This window comes from Nilaparvata lugens, chromosome 6 (genome assembly GCF_014356525.2).
Source record: "Nilaparvata lugens isolate BPH chromosome 6, ASM1435652v1, whole genome shotgun sequence".
In the NCBI taxonomy this organism is placed as follows: domain Eukaryota; kingdom Metazoa; phylum Arthropoda; class Insecta; order Hemiptera; family Delphacidae; genus Nilaparvata; species Nilaparvata lugens.
In genome coordinates this window covers 24,998,763-25,020,854 of record NC_052509.1, presented here as the reverse complement: position 1 = coordinate 25,020,854, position 22,092 = coordinate 24,998,763, and the positions used below count along the sequence as shown (strand labels likewise).

The 22,092-nt window shown below is 32.4% G+C and overlaps 1 protein-coding gene across 12 annotated transcripts in view; it reads right to left on the bottom strand.

Moving 5' to 3' along the window:
* Window positions 1–1,086: 1,086 nt before the first annotated feature.
* The window catches only part of LOC111049797 (ecotropic viral integration site 5 ortholog), a 215,355-nt gene continuing 194,349 nt past the window's right edge, over window positions 1,087–22,092 (bottom strand). For 7 of the 12 annotated variants that reach the window (XM_039430530.1, XM_039430525.1, XM_039430526.1 and 4 more), the window contains 3 exons: window positions 10,135–10,230; window positions 8,995–9,093; window positions 1,089–4,586 (listed from right to left, as the gene is read on the bottom strand). In XM_039430530.1, the coding sequence (XP_039286464.1) occupies window positions 4,425–4,586; window positions 8,995–9,093; window positions 10,135–10,230 (357 nt within the window). In that variant the 3' untranslated portion in view covers window positions 1,089–4,424. Of the gene's footprint in view, window positions 4,587–7,367; window positions 7,415–8,994; window positions 9,094–10,134; window positions 10,231–22,092 lie in introns of all 12 variants that reach the window. The other 5 variants (XM_039430528.1, XM_039430529.1, XM_039430520.1 and 2 more) reach the window with 2 other exon arrangements.

Below are 22,092 nucleotides of genomic sequence, written 5' to 3'. Positions count from 1 at the left end.
AGTTGTTCACAAGCAATATTGGTAATATATAATGTCACATACATTGGTTGCTACCAATAGAATTGATTGTCCTAGATTTAACATAATTAATTTTATGGTAACGGTAAAATAGAAAATTCACTTAATAGAAATATGAATTTTCCTTCACTATTGTTTATTCATCTAACCTGACATAATTCATATTTGAGAAAAACAAGCATAAAATTCACTTGAGTATAGGCCTTGTGGATGATCCCAATGACATTGTCCCTGGCACCCAGCTGAGACGTAGAGAGTGGTGTGGCCTTAACCGGTTCAGGACGCAGGTGGGAAGGTGTGCTGAGCTGATGACAGCATGGGAATACACATGTAATTACAAGTACTCAAGTATATATATATATATACTTGAGTACTTGTACTTACAGCAAAAAAAAGTGTATAATCAAAGAGGAAAATCATATCACTATTAGACAATTCCAACCTCAATTAATCACTAGAAGTGCTTGACTAGTTCTTTTAGCAAGGATTTATTGGGTTTCCCAACTCAATAAACCAACTGGTCAAAAGTCCCACTCATTTTCCCACTGATTGTTTACTGAGACCACATGGTAGCTCCAGGATAAAATCGGTTTTCAACTTTAGGCAACAGGTGTTTGCAGATTTATTGTGACTTTGAAATTTTGTACATGACGTTGACCATAGGTACAGTGTTGAAAATGTTCTTGTCAATAAAGCAATTTCTATTTCTACTTTCTCTTAAATGTCACACCTTCAAGAGCATATATCACGAATAGTATGAGAGATATGGGAAAAGTTTCAAATATAACTTGAAGAGAACGTTTTAAGCTTTACGTTTGAATGGGATAATAATGACCGTAAGACGCATTTTTTCAAGATTTTCCAAAATTTTCCAGGGGAGGACTCCGGACCCCCCCCCCTTTGGTGGATATTCCATACACCTACACACCTCGGTACCTCCCAATTTTTTCTAATGTTATGATTCCCCCCCCCCCTGAAATTATATTCTGAATACGCTACTAAAGAATATTAGTAGTTTTAAAAAGTGTGACAGTTATTCAAGGTTCACAAGAAATAATATATTACACGTATTCCTGCTAGTTTTATTAACAATTCATCTACACTACAAATCATAATTATAGAAATACCTAAAAATGGTATTATGATATAGAATTTCCTCACTAGATATTATGCGAATTTCTTATTATACTGATAAAAGTTTTCTTATAATCATGACATTGAGCGCACATCATAAATAATATTCAATATAGTTGATGATAATATTAACAATAATCTCTACTGATATTAAAACAATTTAGTTGGAAACGATCACATCTAATACAGCATTTTTATTAAACCCTAATCAGACCAAAATTAGCTGTAGAATTTATAAATTAAAACGAGGTGTGTTTATAGCTACTCTACAGTTTAAAAGGGTTTCAGACCCAACAGATTTATTATCATCGCTGATTATGTTTATGGATGTGAATGTGCATCGATTCAAGAATACGTCATAGATAATTATACATTATATTAGGTCATTTGAAGTTTATTTTAAATGAGTTGTACAACAATAATGAACGGCGATAAAACTAGTGCATTAATAAAAGATTTATTAATGCATAAAATTTCCGTCTGTATATCAAATAAATTTTAAAAATTTAATATCCCAACCGAAATTTAGTATTAAAATTAAATTTAGCTGCAGATGTTAGACCGATGTGATTCATGTAGAAAAAATGAATTAATTTAATCACAACTCAATTTAGGCCCACCGTTGTGTTTAAAAGTACTAACGAATTTATATACTTGTATACTGTTGAAGGTTGATTAATGAGCTCGTATTAAACGATCAGCTCTTTTCAATACCTACTATTGAAGATACCAGTACTTTATCTATATTCTTATAAAGTACGGTATTCAATTAAATAATTTGATTAATTTTCACATTTGCCTTAAAAAAAAATTAATTCAAATGCATGAGTGAATGCATAAGTGAATGCATAAGTGAACGCATAATAATTATGGTAAATTAACAGTTTTCGATTAGTATAAATATTATCAGAAATATTAATAAATTAAATTTGAACCAGCATAAAAGAACGATACAATCAAATATTTAGAATGAATTATATAAACTTATTCTGTTTCAAAACTTGGAAATTAGCAAACAGAAGTTATAACTTTATAGAGTCCTAAAACTATAGATCTGATTAATAATCAAATGGTCCCAATACGCAATGCATTAAACAACCGTTTCACTGCAGTTATATTAAGCTTAAAAAAATTTATGAAACTTAAAACTTAGGTGTCAGGATTAAACATTAGTGGTTAGTGACTATAGAGACTAGTCACTGTATTAACGGTAGAATCCAATAATGTACAGTCGATCCATTACAATAAATAAAATTGAATTAAGCTAAAAAAATTGCACAGTAGTCAATGTCAATTCACAAGAGCAATTAATTGGATGAGTCGAAAAGGTCTCTGTTCATACATTTTTCAGATCCACATCACTGATTTTCAATTTAAACATTGCAATAAGTGACACCACAATTCGGATTTTACAACCTATTCTTAGAAAAATGGAATTCAACGAAGGCTATTATTAAATAATCTATGATAGATCAAAACCTTTCTTCACTATTTGATTTACTAATTTTCAAAGAAAAATTCAATTGAAAAAACTTGAACAGTTAAAGTTCATGAAATTTGAGTAATCAACACCGATAAAAATTAAAATCACTGACATTCATCTTAAAAATACATTATTATCACAAAACACGCATCATTAAAACATAAAATCAATCACAATACAGAATTGTTACAATTAATTATAATAAATATAGATACAATCATTTTTAAGAGATAAATAATTAACGGAATGACAACACTGTTCCATTTTAATATAGCTATAAGACTTACAAAGATTAGATTTATACTAGTATATATCAAGCTAAAAACTACAAATATTTACAATATGTGAAGTCAACTGCTTCCAGAGTTCTTTAGTCTCAATGACAAGATATGATGTTATCAAGATACGTTCAACATACGTTCAACATACGTTCATCACAATTAATGCAAGTTATTTCAAAGCAATTTAAGTTGAGAAATGACAAAAATTACCAACGTAATCTAAATATAAATTCAATATTCAACAAACAAAATACCATTTAGAATTGATAGAATATCTAAAATTAATATCAATATGGACGGACAAATTATTAAAATAAATAAATTCATAAAACAATAAATTCTCACAAATTCAACTCATAATAGAAGTATCTGGAAATATATAATTAATGTCATAGCCATAACTTTACCTAAAATAAACAAATTTGGGAAAAAATCAATGTTGGAATAATTATAGTTTATAATACTTTGTTTCTGATAGATGAAGAAATAAATAATAGGAATTCCGAATAGTTGTTTGATAAGTAGACTTGCAAGGAGGTTCGAAATGTGTGAACTAGAATTAAAGAGGTTGAAATGAGATTCAAATCAGATAAGTGAAATATGAAGTGGTGAAACTGTATTTTGATAAATAGAATATGTATTGTTAAAGTTCTTTTAAAGAATCTATGTTATGCAAATTAGAATGTATACGTCAACTTCTACACAAATAGATGTAGTTGAAAGGCTGATTATTAAACTGTTCAACTAGTAGGTACAATTAATCGATCGATATTCAATTTAAAATTCAATTCTAGTGCAGTGAAACCTTCCAAGTCTTTTAAAAACCATAATTATAGTTTCAATAGTCTCGGAGAATCTAGAGACGCTGACATAAAATCTAAGATCACAACATCAATTCGTCAATCAACCGTTTACACAAGTAACAGAGTGAAAGAATTGTCACTAAGGATACTAATCAGTCTGTTGAACTATTTTCTTGGAATGCATGGGGAAACTCTCACAATCCAAATGAATAATGATTTGTATAACATCATCTCAATCTTCATTCCAATTTCAAATTTTTATTAGTTGGATCTATGTGAAACACAGTACCGTTGTGTACTATGATGTAGCTTAATTACTGCAATAAAATTAATTCTCTATTCAATAATGTCCCATGCAGGATAATATTTCGAATTCAGTTTTGTATTTGACATTTCTTAAAAATCAATAGATAAGGTACTGAAGAAAACTCAAATACAAATTTGGATTTTTCAAATTCTTTACAGTATACAGTTAAATTCATAATATCCTTGCCATCAGTATAGATCAATAACAATGTAGTCGTGGATAATAATTCGACTTGTTTCATTTCTGTTATTTTTGTAAATATGGGGACAATAGACAATAAATCTATGACAAACTGAACTTTAAAAATACAGTAGTTGAATTATGAATAATAATGTTAAATAAGGGTATAGAAGAAAAGAAAAAACGAGGATAGTTTTTGGACAATAATTGGGGCGCAATTATACTTCAGGACTGGATGCGTCACTGTTCAGTCTGAGATGAAAGTCGCAGTTGGGTTCATCATGTTCACTTTCCGTGTCGACGGAGCCCGACCTCTGTTCACTGGCCGAGTTCTTCTTCCCATCTCCGAATCTCTGTTTCCATGACTCTAGTCTCATGATCTGCAACATCATAACATTCATAAGTAACAAATTCCCAATATTTTTTTGCATTTGGACTCTTTTGAAAGTTCTAAATGTGTGTTATTTTCGGGCAGTCGAATAAAGTAGGAGAGTAATAACTCAGCCAAAGAAAAATTGGATATTGTTTCGTATAGGGAGCCAACCTCAATAAATATGTTGTAATGATCAATGTTCATAAAAATTATATGGAACCTGTGAAAAAATCTATTTTTAGATCTTTTAAGATTACGGTAGAATCTTCCAATTGAGGAGATAGGCTGAGGATAACTACAAATGAATGGAATATAGAGAGTCAAGTAATAGATTCACATCTATAAATCTATTTTTCAATTTTATAGTTACACTTTTGTGGAACAAGTCTCAGGTTTTAAGTTTCATCACATAAACCTTTAATACATTTTTTCCCAATAAAACTGAGAGTTCCGGCAAATTGAGTAACTATTTAATGATTCTTCACAATATTTATTAGTGATCTATACCAATCTGTAAAAAATTCACAAAATAATAAGTAGGCTACACAAGAAAATAGGGATATAACTAGTATCACCGGAACAAAAACAGAAGAAGGCATGACAATAATCATTAAGAGAAATGTGGAAAACTGTTGCAGCAAACACTATAAAGTAAGAATATTCATAACACTAAAAATTATGGAATTAACAATAAAGTCAATAGGGAAATATATAAGACAAATACACAATTTATTAATAGTTGACATTAAACTAAAATAGATTGTTCACAATGGCGTTTATCACATGATAACACCAGTCTGGGACACCAGCGGGGCATCAGAGAGACACCAGTGGTGTTTCAATGGTGGCCGGACTGGCGACCCAAGTGAGGCACCAATTGGAAAACCAGGCACCAAATGAGACAAACCAATCAGACACCAAACCTGGTAGTCCAGTCACTATATGCATTGGTGCATGCAATTTATATTGTAGTTCTGATTTTTTAATATATTATTTGGGTACATAAGAGAAGTCCAGAACCAATTTCTTCATGCAAAATTTCCTTGTGCTAGATACAGAGGGGCCCAAAAACCTCGTATTTTCGGCTCATTTTTCAGTTTTCAGCTATTTCTGCCAAATCTCGTAATCGGACAGAAAAATTTTCTCCCGCCTTTTTTCTAGATTATAAAATTCTGAATAACATGAGATCATCAGAAACTCTCTATCTCCAATGAGTACTGAGTTATGATTTTTCAAAAATGAGTGAAATTTGAAGAAAAAATCAATTTTGATGAATTTAAGTTTTTGATCAAAAATATCTTCCGATTGTTACCATTAAGATGTATAATTCAAAATCCCTTTGGGCGTATTTTTGTGCTCTACAATCTGAGATCAGGTAGAGCGCTCTATCTTATAAAGATTTCCAGGTACACCTGACAACAATGCTCATTGTATTGTGGACAATGTAGTTGATGATGATGGTTGAAGCTGATAATTAGGTGTTTTTCACAATACAATGAGCATTGTTGTCAGGTGTACCTGGAAATCTTTATAAGATAGAGCGCTCTACCTGATCTCAGATTGTAGAGCACAAAAATACGCCCAGAGGGATTTTGAATTATACATCTTAATGGTAACAATCGGAAGATATTTTTGATCAAAAACTTAAATTCATCAAAATTGATTTTTTCTTCAAATTTCACTCATTTTTGAAAAATCATAACTCAGTACTCATTGGAGATAGAGAGTTTCTGATGATCTCATGTTATTCAGAATTTTATAATCTAGAAAAAAGGCGGGAGAAAATTTTTCTGTCCGATTACGAGATTTGGCAGAAATAGCTGAAAACTGAAAAATGAGCCGAGAATACGAGGTTTTTGGGCCACTCTGTATCTAGCACAAGGAAATTTTGCATGAAGAAATTGGTACTGGACTTCTCTTATGTACCCAAATAATATATTAAAAAATCAGAACTACAATATAAATTGCAAGCACACCCCCTTTTTTATGTCTATATTCACTGGACTATGGAGCGGCCTCCGAAATATGATGTCCCGCCGGTGACCCTAGTATAATGATTGTAATAAGAAATGTACCGCGATTCGCTAGGATACTGGAGTCCGGGTGTCCCAGTCGAGTGTCCTAGGCCCCGTTTCTGGGACACTAATTAAATCTTGGGCCCAATTTACATAGAAGTGGCGAGGCGCGGACATGGTACAGACGTGGCGCAGACTTTTTCATCTCCCATACAAGCATTATGGTTCAATGCAAAAGATGTAGCGTGGCAAAACGCCACTTCTGATTGCATTGGAATATAAGAGTGGCGAGGAAGTGGAAAAAAGTCAGTGCCCGTCACTTCTTTGTGATTTAGGCCTAATACACCATTAAACCTATAGATTAAATGGTCCAATAGATGTACTGAGTGTCCTAGAAACCGGACCCTAATGTAATATAGGCCCAAAAGTCATGCAAAACAAAATCCGATCTAGTTGAACATGCTAGCTAGGGTGTAGCTATTACACCAATACAATATTGCAGTAAAATACAAAACAAATTGTTTGATGAAGACAAAAGAGTACCCTACACAGTAAACCATGCTGAAAATGTAAACAAATATCAACAAAACAGAAACAATATCTACAAAACAATAAATTCTCAATGACAATTGGAAAATATAAGATCGAAATTCTGGTAAGGGTAAGGGTATGTCTGGTACATGATAGAAGAGTGACTATGCAACCGCATGCAGCGTTTAGCTAAATGAGTAAAAAAATTGAGAAAAGTACATTTATCGAAAAAATCAACTTACTCCAGCCATTTCCATGGCTCACAATCCGGGCTTGAGGGCGTCAATAGCTAAACAACAAAGTTAGGTTAGGTACACTGACTGCACAACTATCTACTTTCTTCTACTTGAACAATGAATGTAGGAGCATTCTACACTAATTTCCACTATTGTTGACACAGACATCATTTGAACGTGGATTTCAAGGCACTCTATCATGAATAATAATAATACAAAAGTTTGATTCTATGAGTACTCCATAGTGATACAAAATAATAATTCAACATTCAAGTGGGCTTACTGAATTTATCATACATTACGAACTGCTTTATTCAAGTTTTTAACTCTATGAAATTACGATCTGTATTTATTGTTCATATGAAATATGCCATAACATTGGACGTACAATGCTCTTGGCTATCAGATTGTTCAGGATAAAAGCAGTCAACTGGAGGATCAGAATGGACAACTGTTTAAAATAAATTTTAATCGATACGAAAGTTTGACGTGGTCAGCGAAAGAATATTATAATTAATTTTTAACATAAATGATATAAGCAGTTTATTACTATAGTGTTCAAAACGTTAATTGAAAGATTATTGGGAATCTGATTGGATTACGAAGTCACTTAATAAAGATTAAAAAAATGAATAAGATATCTACAAAGGAAATATATAAAGGGCGGTACAAAACAAACATAAAGTGGTGGCTGTATTTATATATATTACAGATAACATCGAAATGAACAATTTGCTGAAACGTAGAACTAAACTGCGGAACAGGAAAATATTTTCCAATTGATTCGTCTGATCAAACATATATTTGAATAAAGCAATTAAACATTGCAATTGAATAAAGCAATAGATTTTCTCAATTATTAGCTGAGTGAACAATTGGGCTTGTTTGGGTTATGTTTTACAACTTTTCAAATTTCTAATCACTCACTGACTGTCTATAATTAAGGCACTTAATCTAACTCAGACTAGATCCATGCTATAGCTATGAAAGCTATTTTTTACAAATCTTATGAAGCCAGACGTATGAGATACCAATATGAATTCAGTGCACCTAATGACATCAATATTTACAAATATCGAGGACATTTAATTTAGTTATTATTCAATAGTGAACAACAAGATCAGGCAGGAAGCTAAATTGAACAACAACATGATTAATAATTTGGTAAAATAATAAATAACTAAAAGTTATTTAACTTAAGTTAATAACTTTGTAAACAATGGTATTCATGAATTCTGAATCAATCATTTTGAGAAATTTCTCATCAATCTCCTTTAGGACATTTTCTGCAGTAGTTTTGTTCTTTCAAGTACTTTTTTACAACAAAATGTTTCTTACAACGAAATTTATTTTTCTTAATGGGAGATGAAAAGTATCGAATGGGCTATTTTAAAAGTAGAAAATGAATGATTATTTTTGGATACCTTAAATGAATGTAATAATGAGGTGTTAGTATCAAACAAGTGAGCTAATGTCAAAGCTTGACAACAAATTTGTCTCGTGGAAAGCCAACATTTCGTGATAAGCATTGATTCATAGTTTATACAAACAAGTGTTTATGAGCAACAAACGATTTTCAATGTGATTATTGTTAAACAATATGAGTTGAAAACAAATTGAAATTGAGACTCACCTCAGCTTTCATGTCAGCCATTTTGTCCTGAAGTTCGCGAACCTTATCACTGTCATCTATATTACTTCGCAGTTCTCCTTCAGCTACCATTTCTTGATTCTGTTCAATAAAAAATAATATATTTAAATGAGAAATTAAGTTTTTTAATCTCGGTTAGATTTTAAATAGACCTGTAACAGTACTGGCGATCCAGACCTTCGATATACAGAGTTATTCTAAATGATGGACCCATTTTAAAATATTCATATATTACTAAAGTACTAATCCTGAATGAACAATCTTTATACCAATGGAAAGAGAAAGTTTCAAACTTTGTGGCGGTTAGTGATGGTTCCATGACTGGCCGGTAGAGTTCTCGCAATAATAGGCCGCCATTCTGTGCCACTGTTCAGTTGTGAGTGAGATGGCGAATGTTGAGCACAATTTTTTTTGCGTTATTTGCCTGACCTCATCCCATGTGACTATTTCTTATGGGGTTATGTTAAGGAAGCTGTTTACGTCCCGCCTCTACCAACAACTCTGGACGATCTGCGAAGCTGTAACACCAGATACGCTTTCTTGCGTGTGGTACGAGTTTGGCTACCGCGTAGATGTTTGCCGTGCAGCAGCCGGAGGCCACATTGAACACTTGTAAGATATTAACAAAAACTTTGAAACTTTCTCTTTCCATTGGTATAAAGATTGTCCATTATGCATTTTTACTTTAATAAATACCAAGTTTTGGAAATGGCTCCATCATTTAGAATAACTCTGTATTTTACTTAAAAAGTAAATGTGTATACAAGATCACACTTTCAATTTGAAGATAAGTTTCAGCACTAAAATACTACCACACAATATATAAATTGGATTCATTCAAAACTATAAATATATGAAATAAAAATTGAAGGAAAATAAATGTTTGTCTGACTTTTGTTCTTAATTGAGTTAAATGATCAATGTTGAAAAGATGCATAAAAATGTAATAAACAGGGAAAATATTATTCTGAATACGTAAAACACAACCTTATTGAATAGGTTTTAGATTGAAATGATAAAGTATGTTTAAGATTCGATTTTTGAAACGAATTATTAAAATATATATATATATATATATATATATATATATATATATATATAATATATATATATATAACTTACCTTCAGCTCTAGAATCGATATCTTCTGAGTGAGCTCGGCGACACACTGGGTATGTTCAGCATCACGTATTCTGACCATCATCTGATCATCCTTTATCTGTCAAATCAAGTAGAAAAAATTCAGTTATTCTGTTTATTGATACAAAACGACTTTGAAAAGATTTCATTTAATTACAATTACTAAACGCAGAATTTTAATGACTTGAATTGTATAGACATAAAAAACTAAACCATACATGAGACACTCAGTTTAGTGCATCCATATTGTGAATTAATTTGACACGTCGATAACTTTTTGTTAATACAAATAAATTTTAAAAAGTACATAGCAATTGAAATGCTCTTATTTAAGACCAGTTACAAAGTGAATGAGAAAACAGTCTATCTTGTAGTTGGAAAAAGCATTGACACTAAACTACGACAAAAAAAATGTTTCAATGTTGGGATTTATTTGTCGATATTAAATTATATGTTAATGATAAATGGAAAATTAATATATACAGGGTGATTCATAATTATGGTAAAATAATTTAATACGTGATAGTAGAGGTAAAAATAAGAAAAAAAGTTCTTATAAACATATATCCATAAACGCTTCATTAGCGAGCTATACAGAATGAAAGATTTCGCCCGGAATTCAGTTCCTCTGGTGAAATACAACGATGCTGAATTGTTTGGGGACTGGTTTTTGAAAAACTTATGCTGGATTCATATGGAAAAATATCTGAAAAACTGAATAAAACTAGTCTGGAAGCTGTAGTGTGAGTAGTTTTTGAGAAAAAAGTTGAAATATGCAAAAATTCAAGTAGAAAAACACAGACTTCTACTTTTGATGCCCAATAACTTTCTTTAATGACCAGTAAACAAATAATTTTTCACAATAAAAATTGTAGAGAATTTAATTCTGAGAAGAATGATGTAAGCTGTGTAAACTAAATTTGAATAAAAGTTGGATAAAATGTATTCTCAGCTAATTCGGAGTATGAATAATGTCTAAAATTACCTGCCATTTTTTAAAAAGTTAACACTTAACACAAAAGCAAAGTGAAATGGTTACAAATAACTGGTTAATAGGCTAAACAAAAAACACAACGCGGCTACAGTAGGCCTTTGGAACAAAACAGCTGATATATTTTGTCTTAAATAAAAAAATATTTAAAAGAAATTATCAGCTGAAAATTATTTTCAGAAATATTTTAGCTCACTGTTGAACAAAAAAACAAACTGTAAGTTAGGCCTACTGTAGCCGCGTTGTGTTTTTTGTTTAACCTATTAACCAGTTATTTGTAACCATTTCACTTTGCTTTTGTGTTAAGTGTTAACTTTTTAAAACATTTGGGCAGGAATCATAGGAGATCATCTACTTCTGTTCGAGCTTCCTTCTAGACTTAATGGCATAATCTACTAGTCTTTTGGTAAAAGTTTAATATCATCTGGATATGCTACTTTCATATAAAAAAAAACTTTTCATAAAAAACCAAATATTTTATTTGCAATCAGGTACAACTTATGAGTTATTAGTTCTCTCCTCATAAAACAGCAAATTTTTGTGGTGTAATGTACTACATAAGAATACATTTTATCCAACTTTTATTCAAATTTAGTTTACACAGCTTACATAATTCTTCTCAGAATTAAATTCTCTACAATTTTTATTGTGAAAAATTATTTGTTTACTGGTCATTAAAGAAAGTTATTGGGCATCAAACGTAGAAGTCTGTGTTTTTCTACTTGAATTTTTTGCAAAGTTTCTTTGAGGAGTCTCCTGCTTTGTGCATTATTATTCAGATTCAGTACCTATTGTAAATGTACCCAATCTGTTTCTGCATTTCGTCTAAAATATCATTTATTATGAGGTATGAATTTAGTGTGAATGTTGCATGTGGGAATAAAAAATTTATTGTTTTTCTGTCACAACTTAATAAATTGTATGTCAATCTTATCATTCTTTTATGGGGGCTAATGTGAAGTTTTTTGAGAGTGTAGATGATGTTAACAATTGTTTTCTTACTGGTAATAATAATCTTACTATAATACACCAAAATATTCGTAGTATGAACCGTAATTTTGACTCCTTTATCACATACTTGAATTGTTGGAATAAAAGACCGGATATTATAGTTTTATCTGAAACATGGACTCAATCTGAAAATGATGCAGCTGTGTATAACATTGAAGGGTATGAAAGATATCATGCTGGTGCTGATTTCACAAGAGCTTCTGGTATTATAATATTTGTTACAACTGAAGCGGGTATAACGTGCTCTGAAATTACAGCAAATATCATCGGTGCTGATTCTGTATTACTTGAATGTCGCATTTTTAACTATTGTTTTAGTATTCTTGGTATTTACAGATGGCATGGTGTACAAATAGAGAATTTTCTTGATAGTCTTAATGAATTGTTGGAGGGTTACCAAGCTGCAAATTGTTTTATTAAGCAAAATTGGTGATATTAAAACTTTAAAATACTTAGAAATGTTGTTTAGCAATGGGTATGAGTGTCTTATAGACATGGATACTCGCTTATTGAATGATAGTTCATCTTGTTTGGATCATATATTTTTTAGATCAGCCTTATAAAAGAGCTGTATCAAGTGCAGTAATTGAATCTCAGATTACTGATCACAGAGCTGTAGCTGTTTCCTTATCTAAAAGTAGTTGTGAAAATTTCAGATTGTCTTCAACGGAGAAATCAATAATAGATTATGATAAATTAAAAAGCTTACTAATGCATCATGACTGGAGTTCGGTATATTTTTCTAATGATGTTAACTTTAAATTCAATACATTTATTGGTGTTTTGAATAATTACTTAAAACAGTCAAAGTACACTATTCTTGTAAATTTAACCAGCCATGATAAGAAATTGAAACCTTGGATGACTGAAGGGTTGTGTGCTGCTATAAAAAATCGTGATAAGCTTTACAAAAAAATGTCCAGAAATCCAAATAACAATAAATTAAAATCAGATTATTTGAAATTTAAGAAAAAGTTAGTTGTGTGGATAAATGAACAAAAACACAGGTATTTTTCTCATCTCAATGTCTTACCTATCCAGCAACAATGGAAAGAAATTAATAAATTGTGTGGTCAAGCGTCAAGAAAACAAACAATTAGTTTACAGATAGGAGGTACAATTGTTAGAGAAGATCAGACTGTAGCTAAGGAGTTCAATAATTGAATTGAATTGAATTGAATTGAGTTTATTTCGCCAAATTATACATGATTACAATATTTAAAAAGGGCACAAAATGCAAGCAGCACAACGTAACAATTGTGTAAAATAAAACTTCATGACCTAAGGAGTAATACAATAATTATATTAAATTATAATAGTGATACATTTTATAAGAAATAATAAAGGTTGATATCTATTAATAGTGTTATAAATAGAGAGCTTTAGACTATTATAGTTTATCCTTAGATCTGAGAAAATTGCACTGCAAAGCAAATCTAAACCCTAATAGTGAAATAATAATTGCCCACATAGGCCTGATGGGCCTGTTCGTGGGTCAATGAGTTCAGAACTGTATATTATTTATTATTCTACTGATAGTATTATATGTTATTTAATAATAAAGACACACACACACACACACACACACACACACACACACACACACACCCAGACACGTTGAATACGGAGCAATCGCAATGGCATGGGATATATCCATGAGAAAAGGGTCTACACTTGACAGTCTGTTGACAAAGAGAGAAAGGGGGAAAGAAAGAGGAAATTAGGTAGGCCAATTTAGTGTTGGTAGGCAGATTGTAGCAGCCGCTCACATTGATCTACATCCATAGTCTTCAGCCAGTTTGAGACGATTTTTTTGTATTTGGATATTTTATATATGCCAGGCTGACTAATTTCATGAGGAATATTATTCATAATGGTGTGACACAGAAATGATATATTCCTGTCGCAAACTGAGCGTAAGTTACGCGGGAGACCCGAGTGATGAAATCGCGCATGCCTAGTGAAATGAGGGTGATTGGACTCTGAATTGAAGTGTATTTTATTCTTAAACATGTACAAAAGAACTGCCTTGATGAAGAGTTGCCTAATTCTGAAAACATCAAAAGTCAGGAACAACTGATCAGATGGAAATCTTCTGCAAAGGCCAAGGCCAGCTTTTATAATTGTTTTCTGGGTGACTGATAATTCATCTAGTAAGGTTTTGGGCGCACCTCCCCATAAAACAATACCATAGGACAAGACAGACTGGACATATGCAAAATAAACGGTTCTCAGGTGATTTATACTTAAGATTCCCCTCAGCTGGCTGAACACATAAATCATCTTCCTCAACCTACTATTGAGATATCTAACATGAGTGCTCCATGTCAGTCGACTATCTATGCATATACCTAGGTATTTGTAATCATACACGGTTTCTATCACATCACAGCTGCAATCGTCACACCAATCAGCACCGCATGTATGAACCCTCAGTTTAATGTTGGTAGGAGGAGCACGGCTGTCACGTAGAAAAATAGGCAAACATTTGGTCTTTTTAGTGTTCATACTGAGTATATTTGTATTGAACCAACTTTTCAATTGCCTCAGCTCACTTGAAGCGATTCTGTAGACATGCTCCCAGCTGTCCCCCTCAAAATAGATTGCGGTGTCGTCAGCAAAAAGCATCATTTTCCCAGACATATTTTCCTGAATGATATTATTGATGTAAACCAGGAATAGAATCGGACCAAGGGTGCTACCTTGGACCACACCATATCTAATGTCTTGTACGTTGCTTTCTACTTCTCCAATGGATACCAATGGCGGCGGTTCGACAGAAAACTTTTGACCCAATCATGTGCTACACCAGTAATTCCTATGGCCGTTAGTTTATTTATCAGCAAATCATGATCAATAGAGTCAAATGCCTTTGCCAGGTCAATAAATAGTAATAGGATATATTTGTTATTATTTATGCCCTGTCTCAAATAATCACTGAGCTGGAAGAAACAGTTGGAAGAGTTGCGGTCATCCCTAAACCCAAATTGGTTATCTATTAGTATGTTATTATTCTTCAGATATTGATGAATTGCTTCTTGAAACATTTTTCAATAACCTTAGAAATGAAGCTGAGAAGGCTGATTGGTCTGAAATTATTCAAATCGTCTTTGGCACCAGATTTATAGAGTGGAATGACTTTTGCTAGCTTGAGAACGTCTGGAAAAGTACCCGTAGTGAAGCTTCTATTAATAATGTGTCGGAGGGGAACTATAATAGAGTTAATATTTTTTTTCAAAAGACTTGCTGGTATACCATCGCAGCCGGGTGAAGAACCACCACGCAGCTCTGTAATGCAATTTTCCACATCCAACTCACTTACTTGTTGCAAGACAAAAACCGAGTTGATTGGCGGGTAGTTCATATGAAGTGGGTTATTATTTTGGTTTTCATTTTTTATAACATTTGCAAGAGCTTCTCCAACTTTAGAAAAAAAATATTGAATTTATTAGTTATGTCAAAGGTGGTAGAACAACTCTCTGTCTGGGGGTTCCGGTTAGCATAATTACCATTTAGAAATTTTTGAATTGGGAATGAGTTATTTTGAGGATTAATACCCGATATCTCATTAATAGTTCTCCAAAATGATATGGGTTTAGTAGCGGATAGTAATTTTTGTCTGTAGTAGCTATTTTTTGTATTTTTTAATGATCTGTTCAAGGTTTTTCTATAGTTATTATAGTATAATTTTAATTGCAAATTAAATGGTTGTCTGATAACAAGCTTACTCAATTTATTTCTTTTTTTAATGGAGTTAACAAGCGAATCGGTGATCCAGGGTTTTATTTTTTTAGATTTAACGGTTTTTGATTTGTGAGTAGTACAACTATCTTGTACTTCTTTGATTTTTCTAATAAAGGATTCAGTACATTGATTGACGCTTTCTATTGTGGTTATATCATCCCAGTTTTGTCGTGAAACAGTCTCTGATAATTTCAAGTAGTCAATGGAAGCATAGAGAGGTGCAGGTCTCATGTTGGGTGAGTAGTTCTTATTTTTAATTAGTATTGATGTCGCATAATGGTCGGTAATGTCAGCACGGAAAACAGCTGGACGGAGGGCCTCCGTATCAACGTGCTTGACAAAAATATGGTCAATGCAGGTCGAAGCGAAGGCCGTCCGCCTTGTAGGAACGTTAACACAAGAAACAAAACCGGCCTCATAAAGCGCATCTAGGTATCTGTTACTGATATTGTTTATTTGATTTGAGAGAATATTACAATTGATATCACCGGCTATAATCTCGATGGTGTCGTTAAAACTATTTCTCCTATCATCATACCTATCTTCAAGTCCACCGATAAAATTTGACAAGTCCAGGCCCTGACAGCGATAAACACATAAAACTCCAAACTTCTGCCCATCTCTATAGCATTCCAAATCTAAACAATTTACTCCTCCAATATTAATCTCTTTACAGGACGCATTAAGTTCAGATCTTACATAAATCAACACTCCATCATTCTGATTGAATTTAACTGATGTACGGAAACTACAGTATTCCTCTAAATGTGTTATGTTCTCATCAAGACTCAACCAGGTTTCTGTCAGTATAACTATATCAAATTTGTGTTTAAGGCATTCCAAAAGAATGATAAAATCATCAAAATTTTTCCGATAACTCCTAATATTTAAATGTATAATACTTAAAGCATTCATGCCATTCTCTCTCAAATAGTCAGCATACACACCACATTCATCAAACTCCTCACATCCAACGTGTCTGTAATCACTCAATTCATCTAACACATTCATTCAGTTACTGCCCTTGTTCAAATGGAAGTCGAGGTTGAGCCAGTAGACTCCGGCTAGTGGTATGATAATTATATCAATACTAATAATGATAATAGTAAACAAAACTACACAATGTAAATGCAGTGATAATTATAGGAGAATAGCATACATGATAATAATTACCAGTCCAAGAGTTATTCAGTGAAATCAATAAACCCAAACTACGAAAAAATAATTGTTTGAATTATCAAAGAGTAAAAATAAAATGATTTTTTTTTTAAATAATATACAGTGCTTCAAAATCCAGCTCAGAAAAATAATAATAGCGATTGAAAAATGATATCATTCCTTTTCTAGAGAAAATAAAATATTTCCAAGAAAACAATATTCTATGTTCAAATGTTCAGTTCCGAAGATTTAATATCAATTTACTCAAACGTGATCCCAATAATAGGATAGTTGTAAAAAATTCAAATAAGAGAATAAAAATATTGAAATAAAAGAGATGAGTTATTATCGATAACATAATAATGCTATATACTGGTATTCAATTGTATAATCAGAACATCGTCACAGAAGGTGTATATTTTCTTTGATCAATTGAATGTGACAATAATCTCTTACTACAGATCAAATAAAATTTTATTTTATCAAATAAAATAAATTTTCTGGATAATCTAAGAATATCAAATGGTATTGTAAATAATTACTAGAGCAAAAATACAGAGCTTCTAAAGTGTTCAGCTCCGTTATTTATTTAATTACTCTAAAGTAATCCTGAAAGAGCTCCTAATATTTTTATAGGAAGAAAACGATAGATATAATAACGATGAATAAACATGATAGCATTATGCTAGTATTACTAGTTCAGTGATAGTTAAATAAATTAATAAAAGCGTTGAGCCAAACTCCAAATAAATAAAATAATTTCCTAAATTATATCAAAATGAACAAAAGTAAACTTGAGAAGAGAAGTATTCCTAGCTCAATATTATTCTGCTCAAATAACCATTTTTTTCATTTTTTGACTCAAAAATAATCGTTATGGAGAAATTTCAGAATGTTAAAAGAAGAAAATAAGTAAAGAAAATATAGATAATAGTGTTGAAAAATAATAGTATTCTTGTTGAAATAAATCCATATCCAACAATAAGCACACTAAAGATGATGATGATGATCTTTCTTTTCCACTAAAATACAATGAATCCAAAACCAAAATTAACCTGACTAATTACCTAGCTAAAAATGAAATATTACAAAGGATAATAATTTTAAAAAAAATCTATGCTCAGTTTATGTTACATATTCAGCTTGTTGGTTTTTTACCCTTATTCAAAAGTTTTTAAGTCCTCATCACTGGCAACCCTCTTTGCTGGTGAGTCCTGGGTTTGACGTATGAGGATTTTTCCATCCTTCACCCACACGAATTTCAATTTGCCCTCCCTCTTTAGAAATCTCGCTTTCCCTAACAACATTTTATTCGCCGTTGTTAAGTGTTCATTTATATAGAAATTACCACGAGGCAGTCTAGCATTCAAGTCCGTGGTCACCAGGTATTCCTTGTTTTTTTAGCAGCAAGTAACCAGTTCAATTTACATTTACGAGTGGTGAATTTACAGATTATTGGTTCAATCTTACCCTTTGCTGTCGGGACTCGATGTGCAATTGATATATCATCGTCTCTGAATGGAACATTGATGACCGTCGCAATACACTTCAAAATCTCGTACACATTTTCATTAGCTGTGGTTGGAACACCGGAAATTTCCAGATTATCAATGCGCGATCTCTGTTGAAGCTCCTCAATCTCTCTTCGACGCAATTGGTTTTCACGACTCAAAAATTCACACTCTTTTTTTTAATTTTATGTTATCAGCTTGCAGTGCTTTAATAGTGAATTGGTTGTAAACAGCAATTGTGGAGTCCCTCAGGGTTCAGTCCTGGGGCCTCTCTTATTTTTAGTATATATAAATGACTTATTCTCATTGAATTTTCATGGATCTGTAACATCATTTGCTGACGATACTGCACTGGCCTATTCAGATAATAGTATAAATGAATTACAAATGATGTTAAAGTCAGACTTGAGCAATTTGAGACTCTGGTTTGATGGGAACAAAATAGTGTTAAATGCTTCTAAAACTAACTCATTAATTTCTCCCTATCATCGGTTTTTGAATTCTCAGTCCCTTTAAAGTATCACGAGATAGATTTTCAAGCAGAGTCATGTAAATGTAATAGTATTTATCAAGCTAATTCCTTGAAGTATCTTGGTATGACTTTGGATGACAGATTAATTTGGACAAATCACATAACAAATTTGAAATGTAGACTTCTTTTTTTAATTAGGAAATTTTATAATCTTCAACAATTCTTACCTAGATATATTCTCCGTCAGTTGTATTTTGCATTTTTTCACTCAAAACTAGATTATGGATTATCTTTCTGGATGTCAACATATGCTTGTCACTATAATCCAGTTGTAATTCTACAGAAAGCCATAATACGCATCATTTGTGGTGTTAAAAGAAGGATTCACTCGTTCCCTTATTTCAAAATTTTGCAAGTTCTGCCCTTGAGAAGCATGTATGTGTTCAAGGTGCTGTCGTTGTTCTTTAAAATGAGTGGGAACCGAAATATGGGGATTGTGCCTGAAACTCATCCAATGGGTGAAGTGGTAACACGGCAAAGAACAAGAGAGTTGCTAGCAACACCAAGGCCTTATTGTACCAGGTATAAAAAGAGTTTTGTATTTTTAGGATGCAAATATTACAACTTGTTCCCTACTGACATAAGGAGAATCAATTCTTTGACACAATTCAAAGTGAAAGTAAAGAAATGGCTTTTGAGTTTATCATTTGAAGATTTAATGATGTTTAATGAACTATAATACTTTTATTCTTTACCTTTATTAATTTATTTGTTATTTGTTGTACTCATTGATGAGATCTACGACTTTGTCTATAATTAAACACCATCTCAGTGGTGTTGATGAACTTAAATATTCTTGAGTACTCATTAATTAGGTTTTTTTTATATACAACCTTGTCTTTAATTTGATATTATTATTATTGCAATTTTTTCACAATTTTGTCTGTACTGTGATACTATTGTTGTAGTGTCTTACTTCTAAGTGAGGAATTTATTTTTCCTTGTTGACAGTCTGTATGTTATTTTTAAAGCTAGTGTTTATTATTTTTTGCTTTTTTCTTCATAATGTCACCTACTTGAGCAATCTAAGCCTTGTTTTATTACCATGGAATGAATAGTTTAATCAAGAATTAGTTGTTGGTTGTGACTATTTATTATTGAATTGTATGGTAAAGCTCAAATTGATTCCCATATGCATGTGTGAGAGTGTGTGTGTCTGCGTGTGTGAAAGTACATTTTGATAAAAATTAGCAGTGTTGTCAGCTCCTACTAACGGGCGAAAGACTTTGTTCTTTTTTGTTAGTAGTAATTTTATTTTGCTCTGTGAAAATCATAAGTTTGTTTTTTTTTCTTTTCTCTTATTATATATATTTTTTAGTTTTAAATTACAGTATGTTATTATACTCAAGAGAAGGAACTTGTACTATAATATGTTGTATTTGTTTTGATGCAAAATAAAAATTATTTGATTTGATTTGATATTTCAACTTTTTTTCAAAAACTACTCACACTACAGCTTCCAGACTAGTTTTATTCAGTTTTTCAGATATTTTTCCATATGAATCCAGCATAAGTTTTTCAAAAACTAGTCCCCAAACAATTCAGCATCGGTGTATTTCACCAGAGGAACTGAATTCCGGGCGAAATCTTTCACCCTGTATAGCTCGCTAATGAAGCGTTTATGGATATATGTTTATAAGAACTTTTTTTCTTATTTTTACCTCTACTATCACGTATTAAATTATTTTACCATAATTATGAATCATAATTATGAACCCTTATATTTAAATAACCCATAATTATATATTATTAGCATGACCTATTCCACCCTCTAGGTTTCCTAATAATTGCGAAGTATTGCTACGACGCGGACTAGCTACAGTCGGGTATGGGTCGGGGTCAGTAGCCGTACTGACAGGTGGAGTTACTGGACCTTACACTTCTCCCTCTATCCTGATTCTTTACCCTCTGCTTCTTTCGCGAGATTTTTACTTTCAGGGGAAGAGTGTTTGCCCGTGGCGTTACTGGCCGATTCGGCCCTCGGCCTTTGGAATACAGGGTGGGTGTTAAGGGATATTAAGATAACCCTATACAAGGAGACGGATCTGACTATCAGATCCCTACCAATAATTCTATTTATAAAGGTAGTACGCAATCTGAACCAACTGCGAATTGACGGCGAGCAAGCTGTACCTGCAAGCCCGGGGTGTGGTTTAGAGAATAGGGTGCAGGGTATGAGGTATACGGTAGAGGGTATAGGGAACAGAGAATCAATAATAAGATTATTATTCTCTACAGCAAATAAATATCTGCTCAATAATCCGCAATCTGAGAATTGCGCTCTAGCTCTCAGCAAGCTGGACCTGCTAGCTAAATACTGTATATCAATTTCAATTATGTGGTAATTAAAATTTAGAGGATAAGGTTTTAGGTATAGGATTTCTGAATCGCGAGCCTGCAGCTGCGAAAGGATTTTCAGCAATTCTGAAACTGCTAAACAGGATTTCCGCGCTAATCTGATGACTGCGCGCCGGTTATTAAGGGCCAATCTGTGACTGCCCTTAAGGGTATGGGAATCGCTCTCAATCGTCCGAAACGCTTTTAAATTAATAGTCAGTATGTCGACTATTATGAGAGGATAGAAAAGATTTTTCACAGACACAGTCTGTAGAATTATATCGGGGAGACAACAGTGTGTCGTTGTCAGGGTAGGAAAGGATTTTTCCAGGATTTTCCACAAGGAAAATATCGAGTCAGAGACTCCTAATTCAGGAATAGATTTCAATAGACTTTTCCAAGTAATTGCCAGTCTAAAGACTACCAAAAGATCGATCTCCAATTTGCAACTGAGATCACGGGAAAATTCGTGAATTTTCCACAGGTAAAGCCAGCAAATAATATTTGCTATTAAAGAAGACAGGTTTCTAAGAATTTTAGAAAGGATTCGCGGGTCTGAAAACCCGCGACTAGGACGATCTCGAATCTGGAGCTGAGATCAGGAAGGATTTTAACACAGGAAGAATTAAGAGAAAGAAAGAGAAAGGATGCCGCAGT